The sequence below is a fragment of the Phalacrocorax aristotelis genome, chromosome 1 (genome assembly GCF_949628215.1).
Source record: "Phalacrocorax aristotelis chromosome 1, bGulAri2.1, whole genome shotgun sequence".
In the NCBI taxonomy this organism is placed as follows: domain Eukaryota; kingdom Metazoa; phylum Chordata; class Aves; order Suliformes; family Phalacrocoracidae; genus Phalacrocorax; species Phalacrocorax aristotelis.
The window spans coordinates 191721590-191744768 of record NC_134276.1 but is presented as its reverse complement, the minus strand read 5'-3'; the positions used below and the strand labels follow the sequence as shown (position 1 = coordinate 191744768).

The window sequence follows — 23179 nt, the reverse complement described above, 5'->3', positions numbered from 1 at the left end:
TACTAGTCCAAAGGAGATACAACTCTGGTCTCTTTGTTTTCTTTTTTTTAATTCAATTTGGCTTGAAAAAAGCAGTTGTTTTGGAAACACGTTCATTCATGCTGTCTTGTGTTGAATTGACTACCCAAAGTTTCATTCTGTTATGACCTGTAGAGTTGTCCATGTTAAATGTTTATATGTACCAGTTAACTTTTAGCACACCAAATCTAATTTCAACGTATCAATTAATGTTTGAACAGCAATAGATGACTTTTCCCAAGGAGACTCAATAAGGTGAGACTTTAAAAATACCTAACACTTACCTGAGGAGTGATTTGATAGACACAGTACTCATTTTGCTTTGCTTTTTAAGAAGCTCTGAGAAGGAGGGGAGTGATGACAGTTGGCATACTTCAGAGGAAGAAGAACTTGATTTTGCCCCCAAGGTATGGTGCCTTTATGGGAAAAATGTCCTGTAAAAATAAGTTATTTGAAGGCAGGTTTTCTCTGGGATTGGAAGAAACTGCAGTTCCAGCCACTATTGTTTTCTCCTTAGAAGCAGCCTCGGGCCTGCCAGCCTTTCTTCTGCTGTGAGTTTTTGCTAAAAGACCTGTAGCTGTGGCAGAGCATGCAGTAGATTTGTGGTTTGGGGCAAAAGAGCAATAGGTGACGAGATAAACACCACAATGTTTTATTTGGTCTTGCTCATTTGAGTCAGACTTGCAGACCCTAAAAGTTAAGACACTATTAAAACCTATTCTGTTCTTCTCCAAATATTGTTATTGTTACCTGTAAATTTGTGATAGAATCCTAACTGATAAAGAAAAAGGGCTCAAGATCTACTGAAATCCTTCATCACCTAGTTCTCCTTTCCTCGTCAGATTCCTCAAGAACGCTCAATGGATGAGTTACTCAAATGGGTCATCTTTTTTTTTCTATGGGATGGCATTCCATGCTTGCATGTAATCTCAAACTGCATGTTTTCCCTCTCTTTTTGAATGCTCAAATAGGATTTTTTGTCAGCTGCAAGCTGTCATGCCTACTCTTTTTACTGATGTTCTGAAGGGTTATCAACTTCTGCAGTGATGTCTGGAGTATCTATTCTGTTGCACTGCGATTCTGCAGTGACAAGGAACCTTATTGTGGTAGTTAAGCGCACTCAGTAGTACTGCAGATGCAAGCATGTTTAGTTTTAACACACTTTTCTTACACTGATTTAAATAGAAATTGTGCATTTTTCTGGCATGGTTTTGGAATTTAGGGAGGTTTTGCTAAGTGTCCTTGCAGAGATTAATCTGTGCGTTAAGTCTAGGGATCTGTACAGTTACTCGTGTTGTGCCCATTTGTACATAACCATCCTGAAACTACAATCTTAAATATAGTTGAATTTTGCTTAAGTATTACAAATATTAAAAACAGATAAAGATAGCTTTTTAATCAATTTGCAGAAGGCTGCCTATACAGTGTTTTGGGGTGAAGTACTCACTGAATTGCATATGTGAGGAGTGTTTGTGTAGTTAGAACTACAGGATGGAGCCAGCACCTGAGCACTATCAAAAGGACAGCCTGATTATATTTACTGTTCAAGATTTGATGTGAACAAGGGATTTCTTGTTATTGCTGTTTATTAAAAAAATGGTTTTGCTTAAATAAATCTTTATTTTCAGAAGCTGCAGAAGCCAAACTTGACACTGTTAATGAATGCTTCCCAGCAGTTCAGGAGAAACAGTAAGCTATTTGGCAAAGATTGCATGATATACTGATATATAAAAGTAGACTTGCTAAGTAGGGGTTTTTTATAATTTTCTTTTGCTATAGTAAATAAGAAAAGTAGCATTTTGAAAACACAGCACTTAATCACTTCAGAAAAAAGTAAGTCATACAGTTAAAATGAAGATATTAATCCCTTCCTAAGCCTTTGTCCCTGGTCAAGTCCTTCCTCCATCCTGCCCATCCCTTACCTGGCTCCTTTTCCAGAAATTCCCAGATGAATCCTCTCCTGTGCATTAGTCTGGTAACATGCCTATTGCTATTTACATAACTCCTTTTGTTCACATGCATTTTTCCTTTTCTTGTGATTTAAGATTGTGGTGATGGTTCTAGAATTGAAAGTCCTAAGTCACCAAAGAAAAGCCTCAAACAAAGAATCCCATCACACGCAAACCTGAACAAAGGGGATTGTGGACAACTGTTGAACCAAGATGTCTCAGATGCAAGCAACCTGGAGGAAGAAGAATTGGAGGAGGAGGAAGATGATGAAAATGACAATGGAGAAGATGATGAAGATTATGAGGAGGAAGAGGAAGAAGAAGAGGAAGTTCTTACTCAAGATGAAAAGGAGGAGGAAGATCTGGAAGATGAAGAAAGTCAATCTAATATCGTACTGGAGGAGGAGCAGGGGGAAAAAACAGAACCTAGAGGAGAAATTAATCAGAAATTGGAGTATTTTAGTAACGCTAAGTATGAAGTGGAAGCTCAGTGTGGAACTGGAGATGTCTGTGATGATGATCATAAAATAAGTCAAGAACTCGATGAAAAGGTGGAGGAACCTATTGATACTCCTGTGACTTTTATAGCTGGGTGTTATGAAAAGTTACAAGAAAATATAACAACCATGTCTCCAAAGATAATGAATAATGAAGTATCTTGCAAGTCAATACCGAAACAAGCTGTCTTTCAAAATCTAAATAATTTGCAAGATACACAAGGAAGCTGGAACAGGAAAAGTATGACTCAGGAGAAGTTTCACAGAAATGCTGACTCCTGTTTTGCAGACTCTGAAATGAAAAAAGAGATACCTCAGCTTTTCTCAGATAGTTGTCTTAAGGAGAAGAAGCCAAGCTTTGGTGATGGCTTTGAAAGTGGTAATAATTCTTGGGCAAAAAACCCAAAGCTTGAAAGTCAAAAAATGAACTCTGTCATTCTTGAACATGTAGATGATGAAGATACTGAAGAAGAGCAATATGAAGAAGTAGATGATAAAGTCTGTGAAGCACTGAAACAAGAAAGTGAAAACTTGCACTTAAATAGGCATGAAGAAAATTTAAAAGCAGCATTTCACTCAAGCACCAGAGTAAGTATATAGGGATCATTGAATCACAAGGGTATTTTCTAAGGGTAACATAGGTAAGAAACAAATGGTAAACTGGGTTTCTGTTAATACATTCTGTATATCCATCTTTTGATCATCCATTTTTCATATTAGAAAATGTCTTACTCCTAGCCAAAGCAGTTTCTTAGGTATAAGATCAGCAGTATTTTCAATACTTTTTTTCTATTGATTACAGTGTTTTTGCAGGAAAAAAAATAGGCAGTAGACATTTCCTGGAATCAATTAAACTTGTATCAGTTGTATGTACAGATTTTATCTGTGAAGATTTACTGCCATTTAGTAAACTTTATGGTGTGATGGCTGCAAGTAAGAAAACAAAGAGAAGTTTGAATAAGATTGAGAGCAGGAAGCTAGTGATTTTCCTTGGAGCAAAATAGGGGAAAAGGAGGATGTAACTTAAATGAAGCTAGAGTTAGACTGACATGAGGAAGTGCTTCTCAGGGGCTTTGGAGAACCAGGGGTGAGACTCAAGACATTACACGTTGCCGTCTACTCATATAGATTCCCATGGAAAAACTGAAGGCCTTGGAAACTTTCTTGAGCTTTGTTTTACGTTTTGTCTTATACAAGAAAAGTATTTTTCAAGTTGTCGATGGATGGCGTAGATGCTCGTTTTTCTTCTTTCCAGCTGTTTTGGTTGATCTCTTTTAGGAAGAATCACCTGAATGGGAAGAAGAGGAGGAGGAGCAAAAGAAGGAATACACTGGTGAAGATCTACAAACTGCAGTTGTTGAGGGTGTGAAAAATTCTGTTTGTAATGATAGCCAACAAGCCCACAATTCTTCAAAAGACAATGCTGGTGAGAGAAATCAGTTAGTAAATACTGATCCCAATTCTTCCTCTATAAATAATTGATGCACAGTAAATGAACTAAAATGGTGATTGACTTCTGAGATAGCAAATATTTCCCTTGCCTGTGAATCCTAGCAGGCACTGGCAGAGAAGGAAAGCAGCTTTTGTTCCTTTTCACTTACTCTTGAACTGAAATTGTGGTGTTGGATTCCAAACAATGCTCTGTGAAACTGGTGCCACTCTTGCTTCTGCTGTTATGTAGTCCCTGCAGCAGTCTGAATAAAATGCACAGATGAAAAAGAAAAGGAGGTCTAGTGTGTCTTGGGTGTTACAGTAGCACTCCCCTTTCTGGCTCATACCGTTGGATTGAAAAGCTGAGATTGCTCTTGGCTGAAGCCTCAGAAATATTTGAGTGAAGCTGAGAAAGGTGTTCTGTTCCAGTGCCTCACCTTGTCCAGTTTTAAACTGCAGAAGGTCTATCCAGTGCTACACTTGTCTGTGCTTGAAAGCATTACCAGCTTGGTCAGAGTTGAGCACTTTGGTACTCACCTCAGGTCTCAGAGCAGGAGAAGGCGCCATTTCCATTGTCTGTCTCCAGAGAGTAGCTTGGTGTGGTAGATGTTACCAGAGCATGTGTAGCTGCTGATCAAATGCTACACAGGGGGCCTGACAGAACCTGCTGTATTAAAGTGTTGTGCCCATACATGCTCTTCTTTTCTATGCATTTTACTGTAAGCATGAGTTTGGCATAGCGTAAGTGGTCAGAGCCCAGATTCAAACCAGCAGTTGCCCTCTTCTGGGGTGGGTGCCCTCACTTTCTCCAGCTCCTTCCACCTTCTTTGTGTGCATGTCTCCACACAAGTGAATACTGATTCAGTTTTGCCTAATGGAGTGGCTTAAAACAGAGAAATGAAGATAGTCTGATCTGGCCAGGAACCCACTGAGACTGAGCCTTATGTTCATCTGGTAGAGGAGAGACTTGGATGTTAAGCCCCTGAGATGGAAATGGCTTTTGTGTGTTTGGGGTGAGAGTTTGAGCTGTAAGCCTCTACTCTTTAAATGGCAATGCTTAGGTGTTTAGCTTCTGGGAAGGTGCAGACTAACAGTTCTCTGTCTTAGTTTGTCTGCAGCAATGGAACCACTGCACACCTGTTGGATGCAGGGCTTGACTGATGGGGGAAAAGCAGAGTGAAATATAAACACTCAGTGTCTCACCTCTTACCTCATTTGTAGGTGCCCTGCCAGCAGTGGGATCAGAGGAAGAGGAAGATGCTGAATCTCCCTGGGATTCTGAGGTACTTTCTGTGAAGGACATGGGCCCCCCACCAGAGGGAGGTGGGGGGAGGTAAGAGTAAGATCCAGAAGCACTTGAGAGCTTGCTTTTGACTTGGGACCTACAGTTGATGAGGTTTATTTCCTCTTTTCCTGCTTTTGTCGTATGCTTCTAACTGGGGGCCCTTGAAATACTTCTGCTCTAGGCCAGCTGTTCAGTTAGGATTGGGATGAAGTTAGGTCAAGCTAATGACTTGGGTCTTATAGCAACAGGCTTTCTGAGTTTTGATTTCTAGTATAGTGTTGAATCAGCAAAGTTTCTTGCTGCTTAAAGTATGCTGAGCTTTTCACAGTGGCTGGCAGGTTTGTTGCTTTTTCACCATATAGCTCTATTCTGCTGACCTGGTCAGTGGTTGTCCTTAGGGTCTACAGCCTAGACTGTTAGCTACTTCTGAGTAGATCCTCTATACCATTTGTAGGTGTATTTCAGCCCTTTTTGAAAGTCATGTTCAACAGAAATACCCCACATGCTGGCTGTGTTTGCCCTTTTAGTTCTTTCTGTCTGTTGTAATGGGATAGAAGAAAACGAGTAGGGTCTGTAGCTAACCCACTCTGGCTTTGCTTGTGAGGAAAAATGAACTCTTCTTCGCCCCCTTCTTAAAAATACAAGACTAAAGTTTTTTTTTCCTAAACCATCCTTGCGATTGGGAATAGTGATGTGTTTGCTCACAATTGCAGGATACATGCCTAGGGAACATAAGCACTAATCTGAATGTCAGGTACAAGTTCAGTACAAATGTTGGATGACCACAGACCTGCAGTTACTGGTTCACAACCTACGTCTTGAGTCACCATGTTAATTCTCTCTTGCTTCTGTCCAGTTTTTCAAGGTTTATCACCATGGCAGAATAGTTTAGATGAGTGGTGAGGTTTTTGTCTTAGATGTGAATACATACACAACTGCTGTGATTTTTCCAATATACTATGTTTTGATGTGTCCTTTCCAAGGGTCTTATCAAAGGTTTTTGTATCTCTAATACTTGATACCATGCTATCCAAGATGACTTAGCAGGAGCTTTTTGCATAGAAATGAGTTGAAAATGTGTTTGTAACAATTCGCATGCATGTGTTTTAGATTATACAGACGGATTCTGAAAGCCTAAGAAAAGTATCGTCTGATGTGTTGCTCACAGCTGCAGAGAGACATGGAGCATGCTCACAGATTGTTTCAGGGGGACACAGCAATGGTAACTTCATGGTGGACTAAATGTTTGTCTGTAAGCATTTATAGGCTAAAGTGAACTTTATAAGTGTCTGTCTTAGGAATGCTGTTGTAATCTGGGTGGGCACTATAGCATTGAAGTGCTTAGTATTTATTTGTTAACACCAGTTATCACAGCATTTGCTGGCCAGTTTGTAAAAGAAGCTGTCTTGTTTGCTTTATGTGTGTCCTTCGGATGTGTTGTGGTTTTTTGGTGTTGTGGTTGCATAGTGATGAAAGTGTATGTGGTTTAGGACTGACATGTCTGAACATTTAAAGATTCTTGGATGACAATGCACCAGAAGAAAGCTATGATCTGGCTAAGCATTTTTTATTTCCTACCTTAATTTTTGATAGCTTTCTGTTGTGCTTTGCCTAGGAGCTAAAATGTGACTAAAAGTTTAGATTTTGTTGTTAAGCATTTCTGCCTGTAGCTTGTGACACTGTCTCCTGGGTATCTTGAGCATAAGGTGGCAGGGAAGTTTTGCTATGTACTTTCTTCTGAAGGATTTCTCCTTCAACAAATGGTTTGTCAATCCTGCTTGTAGTATAGGTACAATAGAATAGCTAAAGAAGCTAAATCCAGTTTTAGTTTAGTAAGCTGGAAGCAAAATTTACAATCTCCTAGGAGATTGTAAACCTACTTGTTGAGTAGTTGTCATGGAAGTCTGCTTTGTATGATTTTTACTAAGATAAGTTGAAAATCAGTATGAAAAGAGGGTAAAAGATTATTAGGGTAATCTTTTTAGGGTATTTCCATACGGCTGGACCACCAAGTTTACTGAAATCAAATACTGTTTGGTTTTTTTTTAATATAAACATTTTGCTGTGGAGCCATTCTTAGTAACATTTCATATACTTCTGTCATGAGAGCACTCAAACGGTAAAATGACCTTATGATGAGGATTTGAGAAATATGGACTAGGTGGGCCAGTAGATTATGTGGGTTTGGAAATTATTTAAAGTTGGACAAAAATGTAAAATAAAAATATTTGGAACTAAGCTATAAATGGAGATTATGAGCAAGCAACATTTATTTCTTCTGTTTTTTTGCAAGCTAAATAAGAACAATCTGTTGAGATCTAGCTTGATTTTTTTTTTTTTTTTAAAAACTTCATTGAATGGTACGTGTATGAGGTTTCTGTGTCTGGACCCACACTTTCTCTATCCCATCAAGGGAAAGGAAAATACTCCTCAACATCAAACACTTGTAGGGTAATCACAGTCACAGAGCTGTTGGGCTGTTTTATGATCATTCATTACAGCAGACCAGCTTTGGCTTTTGAAATAATCCTTTTAGAAAGCAGGGTGCAACTCCTCAAAAGGACTAAATATTTTGACCTTGTTCTGTTAATGAGCATGAATTGTCCTAGTTCTGTGATTATTATTTTTTAAATCCAAGGTGCACGATGGGAAGTATGCATTGTCCATTTCTTGTATGCTGTATGATGAGGTAAATTGAATGTTAGGTGTCATACCTTGATGAAAGAATGCTTGCAACTAATACTTAGTTTTAGAAACTACTCATGTTGAATGAAGAAAGATACCTTCAATTAAATAAAGTAACATTTCCCAAAACATTTTTGTACCTCTAGGCTTCTTGGAGAAACCAAACGATTCCCAGGTAAGCATTTGTTCATATCAGGCTGACTGCTTGTTCTGCTCATTAAATAGTATGTAGTTACTTCTAATTTGGGTTTTTTTAGTTTGTTTTTTTATGATTGGATTGTGTCTTTCATAGCTGAAGACTCCCAAATCGGTTTTGGAAATGAATGAAACCTCTCCTAAAAGCCAGCAGCAGAAAACAGGTAATGTTCACTTCACGTGGTTCTGAGTCTAGCTTCATAATCTTTCTGGATACGCGTATTTAATAAAGCATATGACTTATTTGTTTTGCAGATCTATTGGAGGAGTTTGGTTTAGGAGATGCAGAGGATATTGAAGGTACACATAAGTCTCTTTATAGTATTCTTTTACGAACAGACATGTACTTGGAAATTTTTTTGTAATATTAAGTTAATGGTTCTAGCAAGGTGTTCTAGGAGCAGAAGGTCTACTGAAATATGCTTCTATGTATGTGTATTCCCTCCTGTTCGTTACCTTTCAATACTGTAAATACCCTTCCTTCACCATACTTGCTGTCATCTCCCCTTTTCAGACAGTCCTCAAGTTTTGCTTTTCTTCCAACTTCTCAGAAAAACCCTTCCTGATATTTCTGGTTCTCTGAGCATGTGCTGTGGCTGATTCCAGGCTAGGGGTCTGAAAGCTAAGCTATCCAGGAACAGCAGATGAGACAGGAGGGGTAATTCTTGGGCTCATGCTTTACTGCACTTAGCAGGAATTGTTACTTGCCTGGCTTTTCTCTACCTGTCTGGCAGTTGTTTTGAAACGTGTAGCAAATACAGTCTTCTGAGGCCTCCCTGTCTTGTATCATGGCGACTGTTCAGCAGGTTCAGAGGTAGGGAAGGAAAGGGGAAGAGAGACAAGGTGGGAGGAAATGGCAGTGTCAGCATGTTGTCAGGATGTCTCTTTTATTTGGAAATAAGGCTAAAAGTGAAGGAGCTAGCTGGTCCACTTATATATTGGAAAGAGGATATATGGCCTTAAAGGTTTTTTAGTTTATTTGTTCTAACATTTATTGATTTGCATATTTGTTAATGAGATGAGAAGCAATCCCCCATTCAGGTTTTAGAGTTTCTACAATCAGCTATTGAAAATATAAACCAGAGAGAGATGAACAGATATTTAGGCAAGTAACAGAGTAGGTAATTGGAAACTTTTAAATTATTGTAACTTCTAAGGATTGAATACAAATAGTTCCATGTTCTTTGTCATCCTTGTTTTAGGGGGGAGGAATTGTTCTTTTGACAATAATAGAGATTAAACTTCACTCTAGGAAAAATATCTCTCTCTTCCTCCTCTCAACCTTCTTCTCCTCTCCCCTGTATTTACAATGGGTAAGCAACAACAGGTCCTCTTTTGCCCTTTATTTATTTTGCAGTGATAGTGTTTTTGTGGTATGCATAGAGGATTGTTAAATTGCTCAGTTTAAACATGAGTTTTGGGTTTGTCTGTATTACACAGTAATGTGAAGCCCCATAGTGGACCAGTATGTTATAAAATTATAAACACAGAAAGGAAAGACTGCCTTTTCACAGCTCATTTCATGTCAGCTATTTTTCCTACGTGTCTTTATTCATTTATGCCATGTTGGTTTTTACCCATGTGTTATCTTGATGATCAGGTGTTAAGTACATGTGAAAATTTCTTTCAAACTTTTAAGTTTCGATTTGGGTTTAAGCAATTTAGATTGCTTCAGAAAAGCATCGTGATTCCTGTGGCACAAGTATTTCTAACCCTACAAAGGTTGAATGCCACCCCTCACAAGTTTATTTCATAAATCTGGAAAACAAGTACAGTATCTTGCACAATGAAATCTTGAATAAGAGATGAAATTTTTCATTCTATTTACTTTGTTACTGGCTCATAGTAATAACTTATGAAAATTTATTTTTGGGTCAAAATTAGGTAGTGGTATTCTCGTATTTTCTGTATAGAAGAGTAGCTGCTTTGCACTGTAACCTGCAGAAAGTCTTTAGGTAAGACAATTTCAGGAAGGAAATCTCAGAAGAGAGGAGAGGTAAAGGCTAATGAGAAAGAACACTAAAGTCAACTTTCAATGCTGGCTAGAGAACAGGCAGTAAAAGGTGGGGGATTTACATCCCTTGTATGCACAGGGATTTCTGTGTCTTTGTTAGGCACGAAGCCAGTTTCACCTAACCCCACTGCAGGTATCCAAGAATAACAATGCATGCTAGTATTAAATGACTAACAAAAATACTGGAATTTAATTTACTTTCTGAATTTTTTATATACTTCTAGTTTTTTTAAATGATAGGCTCTTCAGAAGCTTCAGACTAGGGTTCTACCAGTGTTTTAACTAAAAAATTCCAACTTTAGCAGAGGGAGAAAAAGTCTTGACAATGAGGGGTGATCCCTTTTTCACAGTGTTGACAGAAGCCAATAATGCAGAAAATAGACTCAGAAATTACTGCTCCAAGATGAGAAGACATTTTACTTGCAAGAGCTAATGGGAGAAGTCCTTTTAAGTTTATGTTTTTGAATTATTTTCCAGTGGCTTAGAGTTACTGATTCCATGAGAACTGGAATTTTGCAGGTGGAAGAACAGTATTGCCTTTCATCTTTCCTGCCTTTTTCCTTGTTTTGTGCCCATCATACAGAATTTTCAAGATTGATTAAACCCTATGGAAAAGAAATCTTACAGGCTTCAAAGGTCCTAAAATCTTATCTGAAGACCGAGACTTCAGACTCGGATAGCTGCTGCTGAAAACTTTACTATTGACCATGATGGGCAAGTCTGAATAGGAGTTCAGGTTGCTTTTTGATTATAGCAGCATGGTACATAATTAAAGTATCTGGACTCTGAGACAGAATCCAAAACTTTAAGACACCTATGTACTCTGAACAGAGAATGTGAATTGCATGTTTAGAAGGCTAGTACAAAACTCCAGGTGCCAACAGCTCTGCTTTTATCCAGCTTTCGGGCAGATACAGTTGACCACAAAAGCTTGTTCAGTCTGTGTTGTGCAGTATTCTTCAGGAAAGGTGTCACAGCTCTCCTGAATCCACAAAATACTTACTCTGTCTTTTAAGCAAAATTGTAGTGTCCATGTTACATGGTGGGAGTGATCACGCCTATCAAGTTGTATGGTAGGAAGCTGCATGCACGTTGCAGTTTGACCTGAATGAACGTTGATGAAGTGACAGAAGAAATTGGGTAACATTCCTTTATGGAAACAGTGTAGGAGCAGTCCCATCTGTCTGGGAGATTGGTCACCCCCTGCTGTACTTGGGCTGGAGTGGCTTCTAGGAGTAGTAGAAACTCTGAGCATGCTGATGTGTCTAGACGCTTCTCTTTGTAGGAGATACTGAAACCATCCAAGAGGCTTATGTACAAATTACTAACATACTGGGTGCCTGTCTGTGCCTACTTCTGCTCTCTTGAGTTATTTTCCCTGTTTTCTGAAAGGATGTTACAAATCAGTGTGACGTTTCTGCAGATGCTTCTCTTTGACTTCATCAGGCTCCAATGCTTCCAGTTGGCACTCCCAGAACTGTATGCTCAGTGAGGGAGGGACTTGCTGGTTCAAAATATCCAGCCACATTGCAATTCTAGTAAGAGGACAAGGACCCATGTACAAAAACTATGCGTATCTATTGGAGGAAAGGAAGATGTTGATCTCCAAGTTATGGAGGCTATTTACTTATTCCAAGCATCTTGGTATTGATAATTTATGACACGGTCTACAGTAACTTCTATGGTGCTATCTACCATCATCAGCACATCTGTCTTCTATTTCTAATGCTGGATGGAACCATCATCTGCACCAGCAAACAGCTTGGTATTGGGATATCTGCAAGCATCAGTAAAGGCTAAATCTACACTGTCATCTTTGGGGGGGGGGGGGGCGGGGAAAAAAGAAAAAGGGAGAAATGCCTGTTTTCCTTACAGAACATTATGCTTAAATAATCATTAATTATTGTTGTTATTATATTTAATACTAATCAGATTGTCTGAAATGTGTCATAGTCATCAATATATCATCACAAAACCCCTGTGAAATATGTGCTGTCAATCCACTAATGGCTAATGTGTGGTGGGAAATGCTTTGTGCTAAGATACCCAAAAAAAATTTACAAAAACCTAGGAAATTGCACCCACCACTGATGGAAGTGGGAGGGGAAGGTTGTTATTTCACACTCTGTAACTTGAGATTAGGATTGACCTCTGGAGACCTGTATGACTGACTGAGGAGCTTAGGTTTCCAGTTCAGACATATGAGTTGTAACTCTAAGCTTGTATCTAATGTAATCCCCTTCAAGAAATAAAAGCTTGCAAAAGGAGTCACCTAAAGCAGAAAATGCCAGAAGTGAGGTTGCCATGTAACTTGTTACCACTGGACTCTTGTATATTTATGATGGTACCTATTTTCTCCCTGTCTTGCTCACTTTTCTTGTAGGAAGAATAGAAAATTGTGTCCCTTTGTGTATAGAAAGGCTATTGCATACAAACCGTAGAATTATGGAGCAGGAAATGAGGTACAGAGTGATTAAGGTGAAAAGCCGCCTTCTCTGTTTTTAGATGCCACACTTGAGCTGCTGGGATTTGTTTCTTTCTAAATACTTGATCATAGAATCATTAAGGTTGGAAAGTCCTGTAGGATCATCAAGTCCAACTGTCAACCCAACACCACCATGTGTCCTAAACCATGCCCTGAAGTGCCACGTCTACAAGTCTCTTAAATACCTCTGGGGATGGTGACTCTACCACCTCTCTGAGCAGCCTGTTCCAATGCCTGACCACTCTTTCAGTAAAGGAATTTTTCCTAATATCCAATCTAAACCTCCCCTGATGCAGCTTGAAGATACTTCAAAGTGTTCAGTGTGCCTTCCACACAAACAGTGGCAATGAGTTGCTGCTTCTGAGTTGTATCTGGGACCATTTGGAGTCCAATTCTCAGAGGTAAATTCTGAGGTATAACAGATTCAAGGTAGGCACCCCATAATGAGGAGCCCAGACTGAGTGACTGTTTCTGAGGAGTTTGTGACCTGTCCAATATTACTTAGCAATTCTGAGAGGAAAGGGTGGAATCCAGTTTTCAATGGTACAAGTGAAATGTCTGGCTAATGGTCTGTTTCTCAACATCTAGCAAGTGTGTCTCATTCACTGTTCCATCTGTATCTTCTGCAGCAGTTTAGGCAGCAGTTTGAAACACTTAGTCCAGATCCATGTCTAGAGACAGATTTGTTTCGTGCATGGAGTAAATCTGGGGCCTTAAATATTTCAAGCCTGTGATTTTGTTTGTGATTTTCTGTGCACAACACATAGGGAAATTAAAATTGCTGGAGGAATGTAGCTTGTTACTGTATGGCACACAGTGAGTCCTACCCTTAAGAAACAGGAATGGTTTATTTGTGACCATTAATAGTGATTTTCAGCAAATTTCCTTCATTAATTTTCCTCAAAAGTAAAATGCCCTGGAAGAAAGGAATTCACACAGAGGTATCTTAGATGTGTATTATGATAATTTTCTCTCTAGGAGCTCACAAATTTGAGGGGATGTGTTATTTTGTGTTAAGACTATTCTCACAAATATGATCATTCAAGATGCACTCTAGGTGTAAATAAGTAGTATGAAGTCATGCTGGTTATAAAAATATGTATTTTTCACTGTAGGTGAGTTCTCAGGATCTACCTTTCATATGTCATCATCAGCTGAAAAAGAAGATATCAAGGATGCCATTGAAAACTATGGGGTGCAGGTATGTAAAACCAAGTATTTTGAATTAGTCTGAATTGGTAAATTGTATTATACACTAAGGTAAAGAAAACTTATCAGCCAGTGAATAATACTGATGGGAGAGTCCTATAGATGAAGGTTGTATTTCTGAAGTAAAGTTGGATACAATCTTCTTATGGTGGGTAAAATCCTTGCTATTATGTTGGCTACTTGCTGTTATACTGATTTGTTTCCAGCTGGTTTGCTTAAATTTTGACCAGTGTTTTTTATCTGTGGTGCTAGGAAACAGTGCAGTCAAATACATATATATTTTTTTTTTCCCCCTATGCAAAATGCACATTCAGATGAAGGGGGATATTTGTCTATAATCTGCTGATCTGTTTGATTAAACACGCCCAGCCTTCCCCTTTGTAAGAGAAGGGTCAAACAAAAAAACTACATTTGGTGACCTTCCTGATGCTTTCCCTGCCTCTGCAAAATGTACCCTTGTTTGACCATCTTAACAAGTGTTTGAAAAGTGTTTTTTCCAGAGGGGAATAAAGCAGGTGTCCTGCTTGTGTTGGGCATAGAGGTCAGGCTGGATAGAGGGATCTGGAGTCTTCTGTAACACCTCAGGGGACAGTGGAGCAAATTATTTTCACCTCACACCGAGGCACCATAAAAGAAGAACCTGCTTAATTTTAACAGGCAGAGCACAGAACTTAAGCCTATTGGAAGGTGGTAGTATTTGGGCAATGAACTTGGGAATGGAGGGACTGAGACAGATGGTGGCTGGCTGAGGTGCTCCTCCCTGGCCTGAAAGGAGGAATTTTTGCAGAGGGAGAAAAGGGCCTGGCTAACGAGAAAAGAGAGTGAGGAATTGGCTGGTCTTAGCCCATTGGGACACCAAGGCTGCTATTTAGAAGTGACCACAGGCTAAGGAGGCATGTGGGGAGGGAGCATGTTGGGAGGAATGTGACACATGACAGGAGCAGTCAGAACTGTTGAGGAACAGAGCATGGGGTCACGGACATCAGGAGACTGGGTAGGGTTGAGGCATGGTACAGCTTTCATACAAGCTTTGGTTCCTGATTGTTGGGATAAGGGAAGGAATGGACAGGTTTCCCTAATAAATGCTTTTCTTTGGAGCTTGGAATAAATTTTAGTATTTCTGAGCCTTGGGTGAAGACTTAATCCTAACTTAGCTTGTTCTCCTTTTGGTGGATGGTAAAAACTTGTCGTGTTCATTCACATTGTATTAGCTCCGCTGGCATGAAACTATGAAATGCCAGACAGCAGAGAATGATGGAGGAAGGCGAGTGAGAAAAATGTAGGCAGTTGTAATGAAAAACGGTACTAAAGCATAAAAAAATAAATTGCTTTGTGACAAATGCCACCAGTTACAGAAAGCAGGCAGGCTAAAAGGTAAAAGCAATCCTAATGTAATCCAAAAAAAAACACCCTGTTGTCTGTCAAATAAGTTCTTCTGGTTTTTAAGAAAATGATGATTCAGTTACCCTTTAATTTAGTCTCCTCTGATTTCTATTAAATAGTTGCTTTTAAAATGTCTTATTTCTGTTTACATGATAGGATGAGTTTACAACAGAAGTTACCTAGATTAACTGTAACTTCCTTTTTTCTTGATAATTTTTCTGTCTGTACCTGTTTGCTAAAGGATAAATATATTTTAGAAACTGCCAACTTGATTGAAAAAACAGCACGTGAAAGTCAGACTGACAAAGCAGAAATTTCACATCAGGAAGCCCTAACAGAAAATGAGGAATCGCACAGTGCTGGCAAGCAGTTAAGCCCAAAACCTTGGGAAGAAAGATATGAGAAAATGTGGGTTGAAAATGAGAAAAGGGAACTGAAAACAAATTTTAAAAACATTACAGCAGAGCTGAAGCAGTTGTTTGGTGAAATTAATGAAACTCGGAAAACTACTTCCCGTGTGCAAGAAATGTCAGAACATGACTTCAGTGAAGAATTGAAGAGTTCTCATGTTGTTTCACCTTGTGCGACAGAACCAAGTAATAAGTTAGAAAGTAAAGGTAAATTTGGAGATACTAAACTTATGCTAGGTGGAAAAGAACCCAAAATGGAAATTGTAATTCCGAGTCTTGGTGTCCTTCCTGATCAAAATAACTTAAATGCAAATGCAGAAGATGCCTGGAGTACAGAGGAAGAAGGTAGCACAAACAATACAGATAATACAAAAGTGCCTCTAGCAAAAGGAGAGGAAAAGAAAATGCCTACTATGGAACTGGGAGAGAATGAAGATGGAAGTAGTAGAAATGTAGAGGGAAGTCCTGAATACTCCCTGAGATATAGCTTAAAAACAAGTATTTTGGATGACAGTTCTAATATTCTTCCTAAAATAAGACCTGTTTCTACAAGTGATGAAAATGCACTTCTTGTAACAGAAAGGAAACTTGAAAAAGACTCTGGATTTAATTATGATGTTCCCAGGGACAGTCTCATTGACAATAAAAAAATAGGAGAAACAGAAGTTGACAGTCTTTTTGCAAATGCTCCGCAATCGTGTGGCATGCTGGAAAGGAATCTTGATGAAGAACTAGAACAAGATCTGGAAAGATTTAAGAGTAAGGTAGGAATGCTGCAAATAGTATTCCTGGCTTTGGAGAAAGAGAAGGTACAGCTGCAAAAAGAGGTAGAAGTTCATCGGCTACTCCTTATTCTTTAGTCTTTCTCCATATCAATGGTCCTGTTCACTTTAGCTATTCATCATTAAGGGAAGATGCTTTGTGCAAATTGGTTTTTGTTTTAATGGAAATACATTACTTATGAATAAAGAGAGCAGTGGAGAGCTGTCCTATTCCCCTTTATGTACTTAGAAGTTTTTTGGAAAACACAGAATGCGTTACTGTTCCAGTTTAACAATAGGTGGCACTCAGTTCCAGTGTATGTAGTTGTCACTTTGTAGAGACAAAAAGAAATGCACACAATTACATCAGTTCTGGTTTTGAATCAAAGAATGAAAATAGCTTTTGAACAGGGTCTTGACTAATCGATTCATTTGCTGTGACTTCTGCATGGTGTGTCTTCATTGCCCTTCACTAAAATACCTGTTTGCTGTGAAAACATCACTGCTTGTGGGTTTGGCATCTGTTTCTCCCCCCATCCCTTCCCCACCCAACCCCCCATATTGAGGAAGCAGTAGCCCAGCACACTTCCACTTGATTTTTTTTTCCTGTGTTTTTACAACTAATATTGTACAGTTGTTCTAACTCTTTGTCCATCAGTAATGCTTTCACTTTTTTGTTGTTCCTGTTTTAAGATAAACTGTTGTTTTCTTTCTAAGGGCTATGTTTTTATATCTTTAATCATGAGTGAATTTGAAGTACTTTCAATGACTCAATACACTTTGTAGTGTAATTTTGTGAAAATGCTCCTCTAAAGGAATTTAACTTTTTTCATTTTACATGATTTCAGAGGTAAAACCTGAATTACTCAGTCTTGGGTATGGTGTTTCCCTCTTCTAGAAATACTGAGAAATATATGAAGCTTAATTTTCTTTTTGTAGGTTGAGAAGGAAAAAAACAAACAAAGATGTTTCAAAATGCAGGCGGTGGCAAAACAGGAAGATCTTGATAAATTAAGTACACCAGCAGGCAACGTTACTAATCAGCAAATGAAACAAAAGCTTACTCTAAGGAAGAATGACTCTTTCAAAATGGAGGATGAAAACACTGTAGAAGAAGACAAAAAGAATTTTTCATCTGAGGAGAGATCAAAACCGATTAAAATGCCAATGAAAGGGTAAACTAAGGAAATAATCTCTAATTCTTATTTGTAGTACTACTAAAGTATCTTTTAGGTTTTCTAATATATAGTCGTTGAAGTAGTTTCTTCAATGCTAAAAGCCATACTGAGTAGTCTACTGCTTCGCATACATTTAAGGAAGTTTTTTTAGGAATAAACGAAAGCTCATAATGGAGGTTCAAATTTATTACCTGCTTTAATAAAAAAGAAAAAAAAAAGAGAAAGCAAATTCCTGTGGATTTGATTGTCATTACTGAGGCAAAACACATCCTCAAAACCAGAGCTGAAGACTGGAAAACAACCAGTTATTTTTGTGGGAAATGACCATCCAGAAAAGAAAAGTAGGAACTTGCAGCGTACTTTGCTTTCTCCCTTTCCTAGGTGATTTTAGTGATCTCCATGCAGTTGGTGTTTTCCTTTCCATTAAGTTCAGATGCTCTTTGTCAGGAAAAGGGAAAAGATGATATTACCAAACCAATCTCAAAAGTTTGAAGAAAGCACAAGTATTTTTATGTAACCCTATGCAGGAGTGTTTTCCTGTCTGTCCTTCAAAGGAATCTCTGCTCTAGGTACTTCTTCTAATGGGGATATTAGATATGTTCCAGCTTACCCGAATCTACCTTAGATTCCCCATTTCCCCCTCATAATTAGGGGAAGGTTTTTCAAATATTTGGGTATCTTCTATGATCTTTGGAGTCAAGCCTGTGTTTTATTGTAGACGTTTTTCATCTCAGTTGTTTCTGGACATCGTCTTAAGTATGTCTGTCTGTCTTACAGAAATATTTTATGTAAAGCTACTGGGTGATTTTTTTGTCTTTCTGTTTAATATAGTAAATTTGCCCTGAATGCCAAAGTTGCAAGGAAAAACAAAAGACAGACTTCAAAGCACAAAGTTAATCAGCAGATGAGCTCTTCCAGTGGGAATAATTTTCAAATGCTGGATGACAGCACTTTCAGTGAAACATCTCAAGATGAAGGAAGGTACTGAATATAAGGAATGTTATAAATAAACTTGCTTAATGATAAAAATTGACCTGAAAGCTAAAGGTAAGTTTTGTAAGCATGATGCATACCATGATTCTTGTTCTTTCATATGGCAACACTACCTGATGGCCTTTGTGTTCAAAAACACTTCCTTTTTGCTTAGAGTGCTTTGAAGGTACTAGCCAAGTTAATGAGGTCAGATGTGCACAAATTCTGACTTTGCTGAGTGTGCGTGTGCATAAATATAAAAATTTTAAAAAGCGAGAGGAGAGACTTAAAGAGCAAAATCAATCTTTCGCTGCAGGCATCTCAGGTTTTTCTGCCCTTTGTTTCTTTCCCAGCTGTGTCCCCTCCCAACTTCTTGCCCACCCTGAAGTTACTCGTGTGGGAGGCAGAGTGAGAAGGAGGTGCTGGCACTGTACAATCACTACTCAGCAACAGCTAAAACGGGTGTGTTTTGGTCAGAAATCTAACACACAGCACTGTGTGGGCTGAGATGAAAATTAACTGCACCCCAGCTGGACGCAGTACACTAGAGAACTCAAAAATTATGGTTCTTTGACCTGTAAGAAAAGGATTCTCAATACCAAAGAGAGCTAAACCTCTAATGTGAAACAGGGAATGCACGTAACTGTATCTGTGTATCTGTAGCTGTAAGGTTCTTACAATTTTAAGTGAAGTGTAGAGAACAGTTATTTCAACTATTTGCTTAATATCTTGTGGGAAAAACAGCCTTAGACATAATAGTACACAAAATTTTTTCAGTCTTCAACTACATCTAACAAAGTTTTTCTATTAAATTTTAGTTTAATTCATTTCTGAAATGAAGTTTTCAGAGCAACTTTAGATATTCTTCATAATGCAATATAAGGTAAAAGCATTCCAGTACTGAAATATATTTCTGTTTTTTCAGACCTGCAGCAAAAACGGGGAGTGAAAAGAACAAGGTACTATAAAATTAGTTTCTTGATAGTTTGTATCAGCTTTTAATCACTTAGATGGGAACAGCGTCTATGTAGTGATCAACCAGATACACAAATTTCTGTTAGTATGCAACTTTATCATATTTGAGCCAAATCTATGGGCTGTGAATGAGAGAATGTATCATTCATTCATTTGTAATGATCTGTAATGCTATATAGTTGTATACAGAAAATACTGTATTGTTTGTAGGTCACACAAATGGATGTAACTGGTGACCTTGATTTAACCCACTCATCTGACACAACTTCAGAGGATGTTGAATTACCAACTTCAACCTACAAAGAGGCTATGTTGCTCTTAGAACAGCTTAGTGTGGATCATACAGGTATGTTTTTAAGTCACTTTGTCTTCAGCTGTTACAAGTTTCTCTTCTAAAACATGATTTCATTACATGCACTCCTAGCTATTTTAGTTTTATATTTTGATGTAATATTTTTTTATGTTTATAGATCCCCCTCAAAAGATGTGAAATTCTCACCTAACCTTAGATGTGTGCCTGTATGGTCAGCAGACATGCCTTACTTTATCATTGGTTCTCTGTCTAGCCAAAGCAGGAGAAGAAGGTTCTTGCAAAGTACAGTTCAGCTCCTTCTAATGCAGTCATCGAGAGTTAGCAAGATATCTTTTTCTACTTTATATCGCCCCAATAGTTAATGACAAATTTTGTTAGGCAAGGGCTAAAGGCCAATCCCCTCACACAGCTACTCTCTCACTGCTCCTTCCCAACAAATAGGACAAAATAGGATGAAAAAGCTCAAGGATCAATATAAAGGCAGGACTACCACTTATCAGTTACTCTCACATGCAAAACAGACTCCAGGAAACTTAACTTAGTTTGATACTAGTTACATTTGGACAAAGACAAAAAAAAAAAACTAAAAGAACACCCCACCCCACCCCCTCTCAAGCTCAACTTCACTCCCTCACTCCCAACTCCCATATCGCTCCCTAGGTAGCGGAGGGAGGCTGGGGGCTGCAGGCAGGACACAGCAGTTGCCCTCTGCTGCTCCTTCCTCACACTTTTCTCCTGCTTCAGTGTGAGTCCTTTTAGGGTCTGCAGTCCTTCAGGGAAAACATGCTCCATCCTGGACTCTCCAGGGGCTACAGGTCCTTTAGGAAATATGAACCTGCTGTGGCATTGGGTCCTCCGCAGTGCTGCATTGTGGATGTCTGCTCCAGCATGGCTCTCTCCAGGGGCTGCAGGGAAATGCACGTTGCATGATGGTGTCTCTGTGGGCGGCAAGGGAATCTCAGTTCCGGCACCTGGAGCACCTCCTCCCCCTCATTCTTCACTGACCTTGGTGTTCACAGGGCTGTTTTTCACGTTCTTTTCCACTTCTCCCCCTGCGTGGCATTTTTACCATTTCCTAAATATGTTTTCCTTGAGGTGCCACCAACATGGCTGAGAGGCTCAGTTGTGCCCTGCAGTGGGTCCATCAGAGCTGGTTTTGTCAGGTACAGGGAAACCCCCGGCCTCTTCTCACAGAGACCTCCCTACTACTTGCAGTTTTCCCATTACCAAAACCTTGCCACCTACACCCAGTGCAGCAAAGCATTAAATAATTTATACATTGGAACATATTTGTGCATATGTCCAGCTTTGTGTCTTTTCTATCTCAAAATAGGTTCTGCTATTTTGTTGAAAATTCAAAATATACTTCTTGAATATGAACAGATAATAGAACGTGAGAAAAATAGGTATACAGCTGTCTGGAGAGAAGTAAGGAAACTGGAAAGTGAGAAGGAAGAGTCACAATTAATAGCGGAAGAGACTCAAGATTTGAAATCCATATTGGCTCACCAAGAAGTGGAATGGAAAAGTGATATCCAAAGCCTTAAGTATGTAACCTTGCATTCTGATAATGAGCTATCCTGTCGGCATTCACGTTCCAGAAGATGCTGATGGTACAGGCAATAGGATGAGAAGTTTCTAGTCATTTGGGTTTTTTTGAATCCCATGGACAAGTTATGTTATTAAGGACATAATGTCAGGGTGGGAAATGCCTGGATATTAGCCCCATATAAAATCTTCTGGATGTTGGTTTAACTTTTTTTTTAATAGCAAGAGAGGAGAACAAGAGTGTACATGTGGGAAAATAATATTTATAAGAGAGATTTATGTGCTATGTATTTTTTTTTTATTTTGTCTTCGCAGCTTCTGTTGGAGTATAATACTAGGAATTCTGGTAACTCCAGAGAATGCAACTCAGAACAGAGCTTAGAGCATTTGTTTGCTTGTTTGTTTGAAAGGTCAAATCTGGGATTGCTGTTTTCTCCGTACTCCTGAGCTAGACTTGGGTGGCGTGAGGTTTTTAATCACTGTTCACGTCAGACAGGAGTGGCCAGCAGGCACCATACGAAATTCAGCACGGACAAATACAAAGCCCTGCACTTGGGAAGGAAGATCTCCTTGTGATGATGTACCGTGGGATGGCCTGGCTGGGGAGCTTGCTGAGAAGGCCCTTGTGGTCTTGGCAGAGAGCAAGCTCAACATGAGCCAGCGTGAGCTGGCAGCTGAGAATGCCAACAGCATTCTGGGCTGTAGTAAGAGCAGCAGAGCCAGGAGATTGAGGGGAGTGATTGTCCACCCCTACTCGGCACTTGCTGAATTGTGGCTAGAGCACTGGGTCCAATTTTTGGCTTCCCTGTACAAGAGAGATCTTAATCAAGGTGTGTGAGTTCAGCAGAGAGTTGCCAAGTTGGTCAGGGAGCAGGAGCACCAGCTCTGTGAGGAGAAGCTGAGGGAACTGAGCTTGGAGTCGTGCCTCCCAGTATGTGGAATAGGATTGAGGAAGACAAAGCCAGTCCTAACTTGGCCTGGATTTGACTCCAACCATTTTTCAAAATTTTCAAATATCTAGTCATTACAAAGACTTAATACTTGTATTCTAAATAAATTCTAAAAGCAATATTAACTTATAAAAGCTATACTTTTTGTGAAATTACAGTAAAAACTATAAAGCTTTTTCCTTTCAATATTAACCATTCAAATACAAATGTTACTGTCAATCTTCTGCATAATTTATTAGTGGTTGCTGATACTTGGTTTGTGGAATTGCTAAAGCAGATTTTCAGTTGTCAAGCACTTTCCTTATGTTAATACTTGATTTTTCTTTTTTGTTCTTGTTTGCTATTGCAAGGATATCAGAAAAAAATATTCCAAATAATTATCAAATATAAAACTGCTTTCTTGTTTGGGTGCTGTGGACACACCATGAACCATTTCTTAACATGTTGGTGCTTATTGCTGATTGTTTCAGAGAGTGAAGAAGTTGACATTCCCTAAGGCTTTCATTATAAGTTAGCTTCAAAATTAAATTGCTGTTGTTTCTCCTGGATGTAGATCCATTGAGGTTTAAAGCTACTTTTAATCGTATTAAGCTTAAACCCTATGCATTTCTAAATCTATTTTTGAACACTGACCTAATTATTGAGTAAATGGAAACTGCTTGCTCCTCCTATGGTCAGCAGTTCTTTTAGATTTACAGAAGGCTTGCTAAAAAGTTGTTGGGTGTGTCATAGATAAGTGGTGTGCTGCTTCAGCAGTATTACTTGCAATCACAAAATCTGTAATATGTAGGCAATGCTCAGCATATTAAGAAAATGTATATTAGTCATAGTAAAAGTTTATGATGCTTTGATCTGATAGGACAATGAACTCCTTTTGAATGAAGTGTCTGTAATATGAAGATGATTTTTTAAAGAATTATA

At 38.8% G+C, this 23179-nt stretch overlaps 1 protein-coding gene across 2 annotated transcripts in view; it reads left to right on the top strand.

The window, feature by feature from the left end:
- Positions 1-23179, top strand: part of ANKRD26 (ankyrin repeat domain containing 26) — a 59147-nt gene that overhangs the window by 12753 nt on the left and 23215 nt on the right. Inside the window, exons 7-22 of one of the 2 annotated variants that reach the window (XM_075081133.1) lie at positions 240-273; positions 353-425; positions 1647-1707; positions 2064-3052; positions 3743-3890; positions 5117-5178; positions 6291-6402; positions 8012-8040; positions 8158-8224; positions 8316-8360; positions 13675-13760; positions 17262-17497; positions 18332-18481; positions 19398-19431; positions 19658-19793; positions 21094-21307. In XM_075081133.1, the coding sequence (XP_074937234.1) occupies positions 240-273; positions 353-425; positions 1647-1707; positions 2064-3052; positions 3743-3890; positions 5117-5178; positions 6291-6402; positions 8012-8040; positions 8158-8224; positions 8316-8360; positions 13675-13760; positions 17262-17497; positions 18332-18481; positions 19398-19431; positions 19658-19793; positions 21094-21307 (2476 nt within the window). The remainder of the gene's footprint in view (positions 1-239; positions 274-352; positions 426-1646; positions 1708-2063; positions 3053-3742; positions 3891-5116; positions 5179-6290; positions 6403-8011; positions 8041-8157; positions 8225-8315; positions 8361-13674; positions 13761-17261; positions 17498-18331; positions 18482-19397; positions 19432-19657; positions 19794-21093; positions 21308-23179) is intronic. The other variant, XM_075081132.1, reaches the window with a different exon arrangement.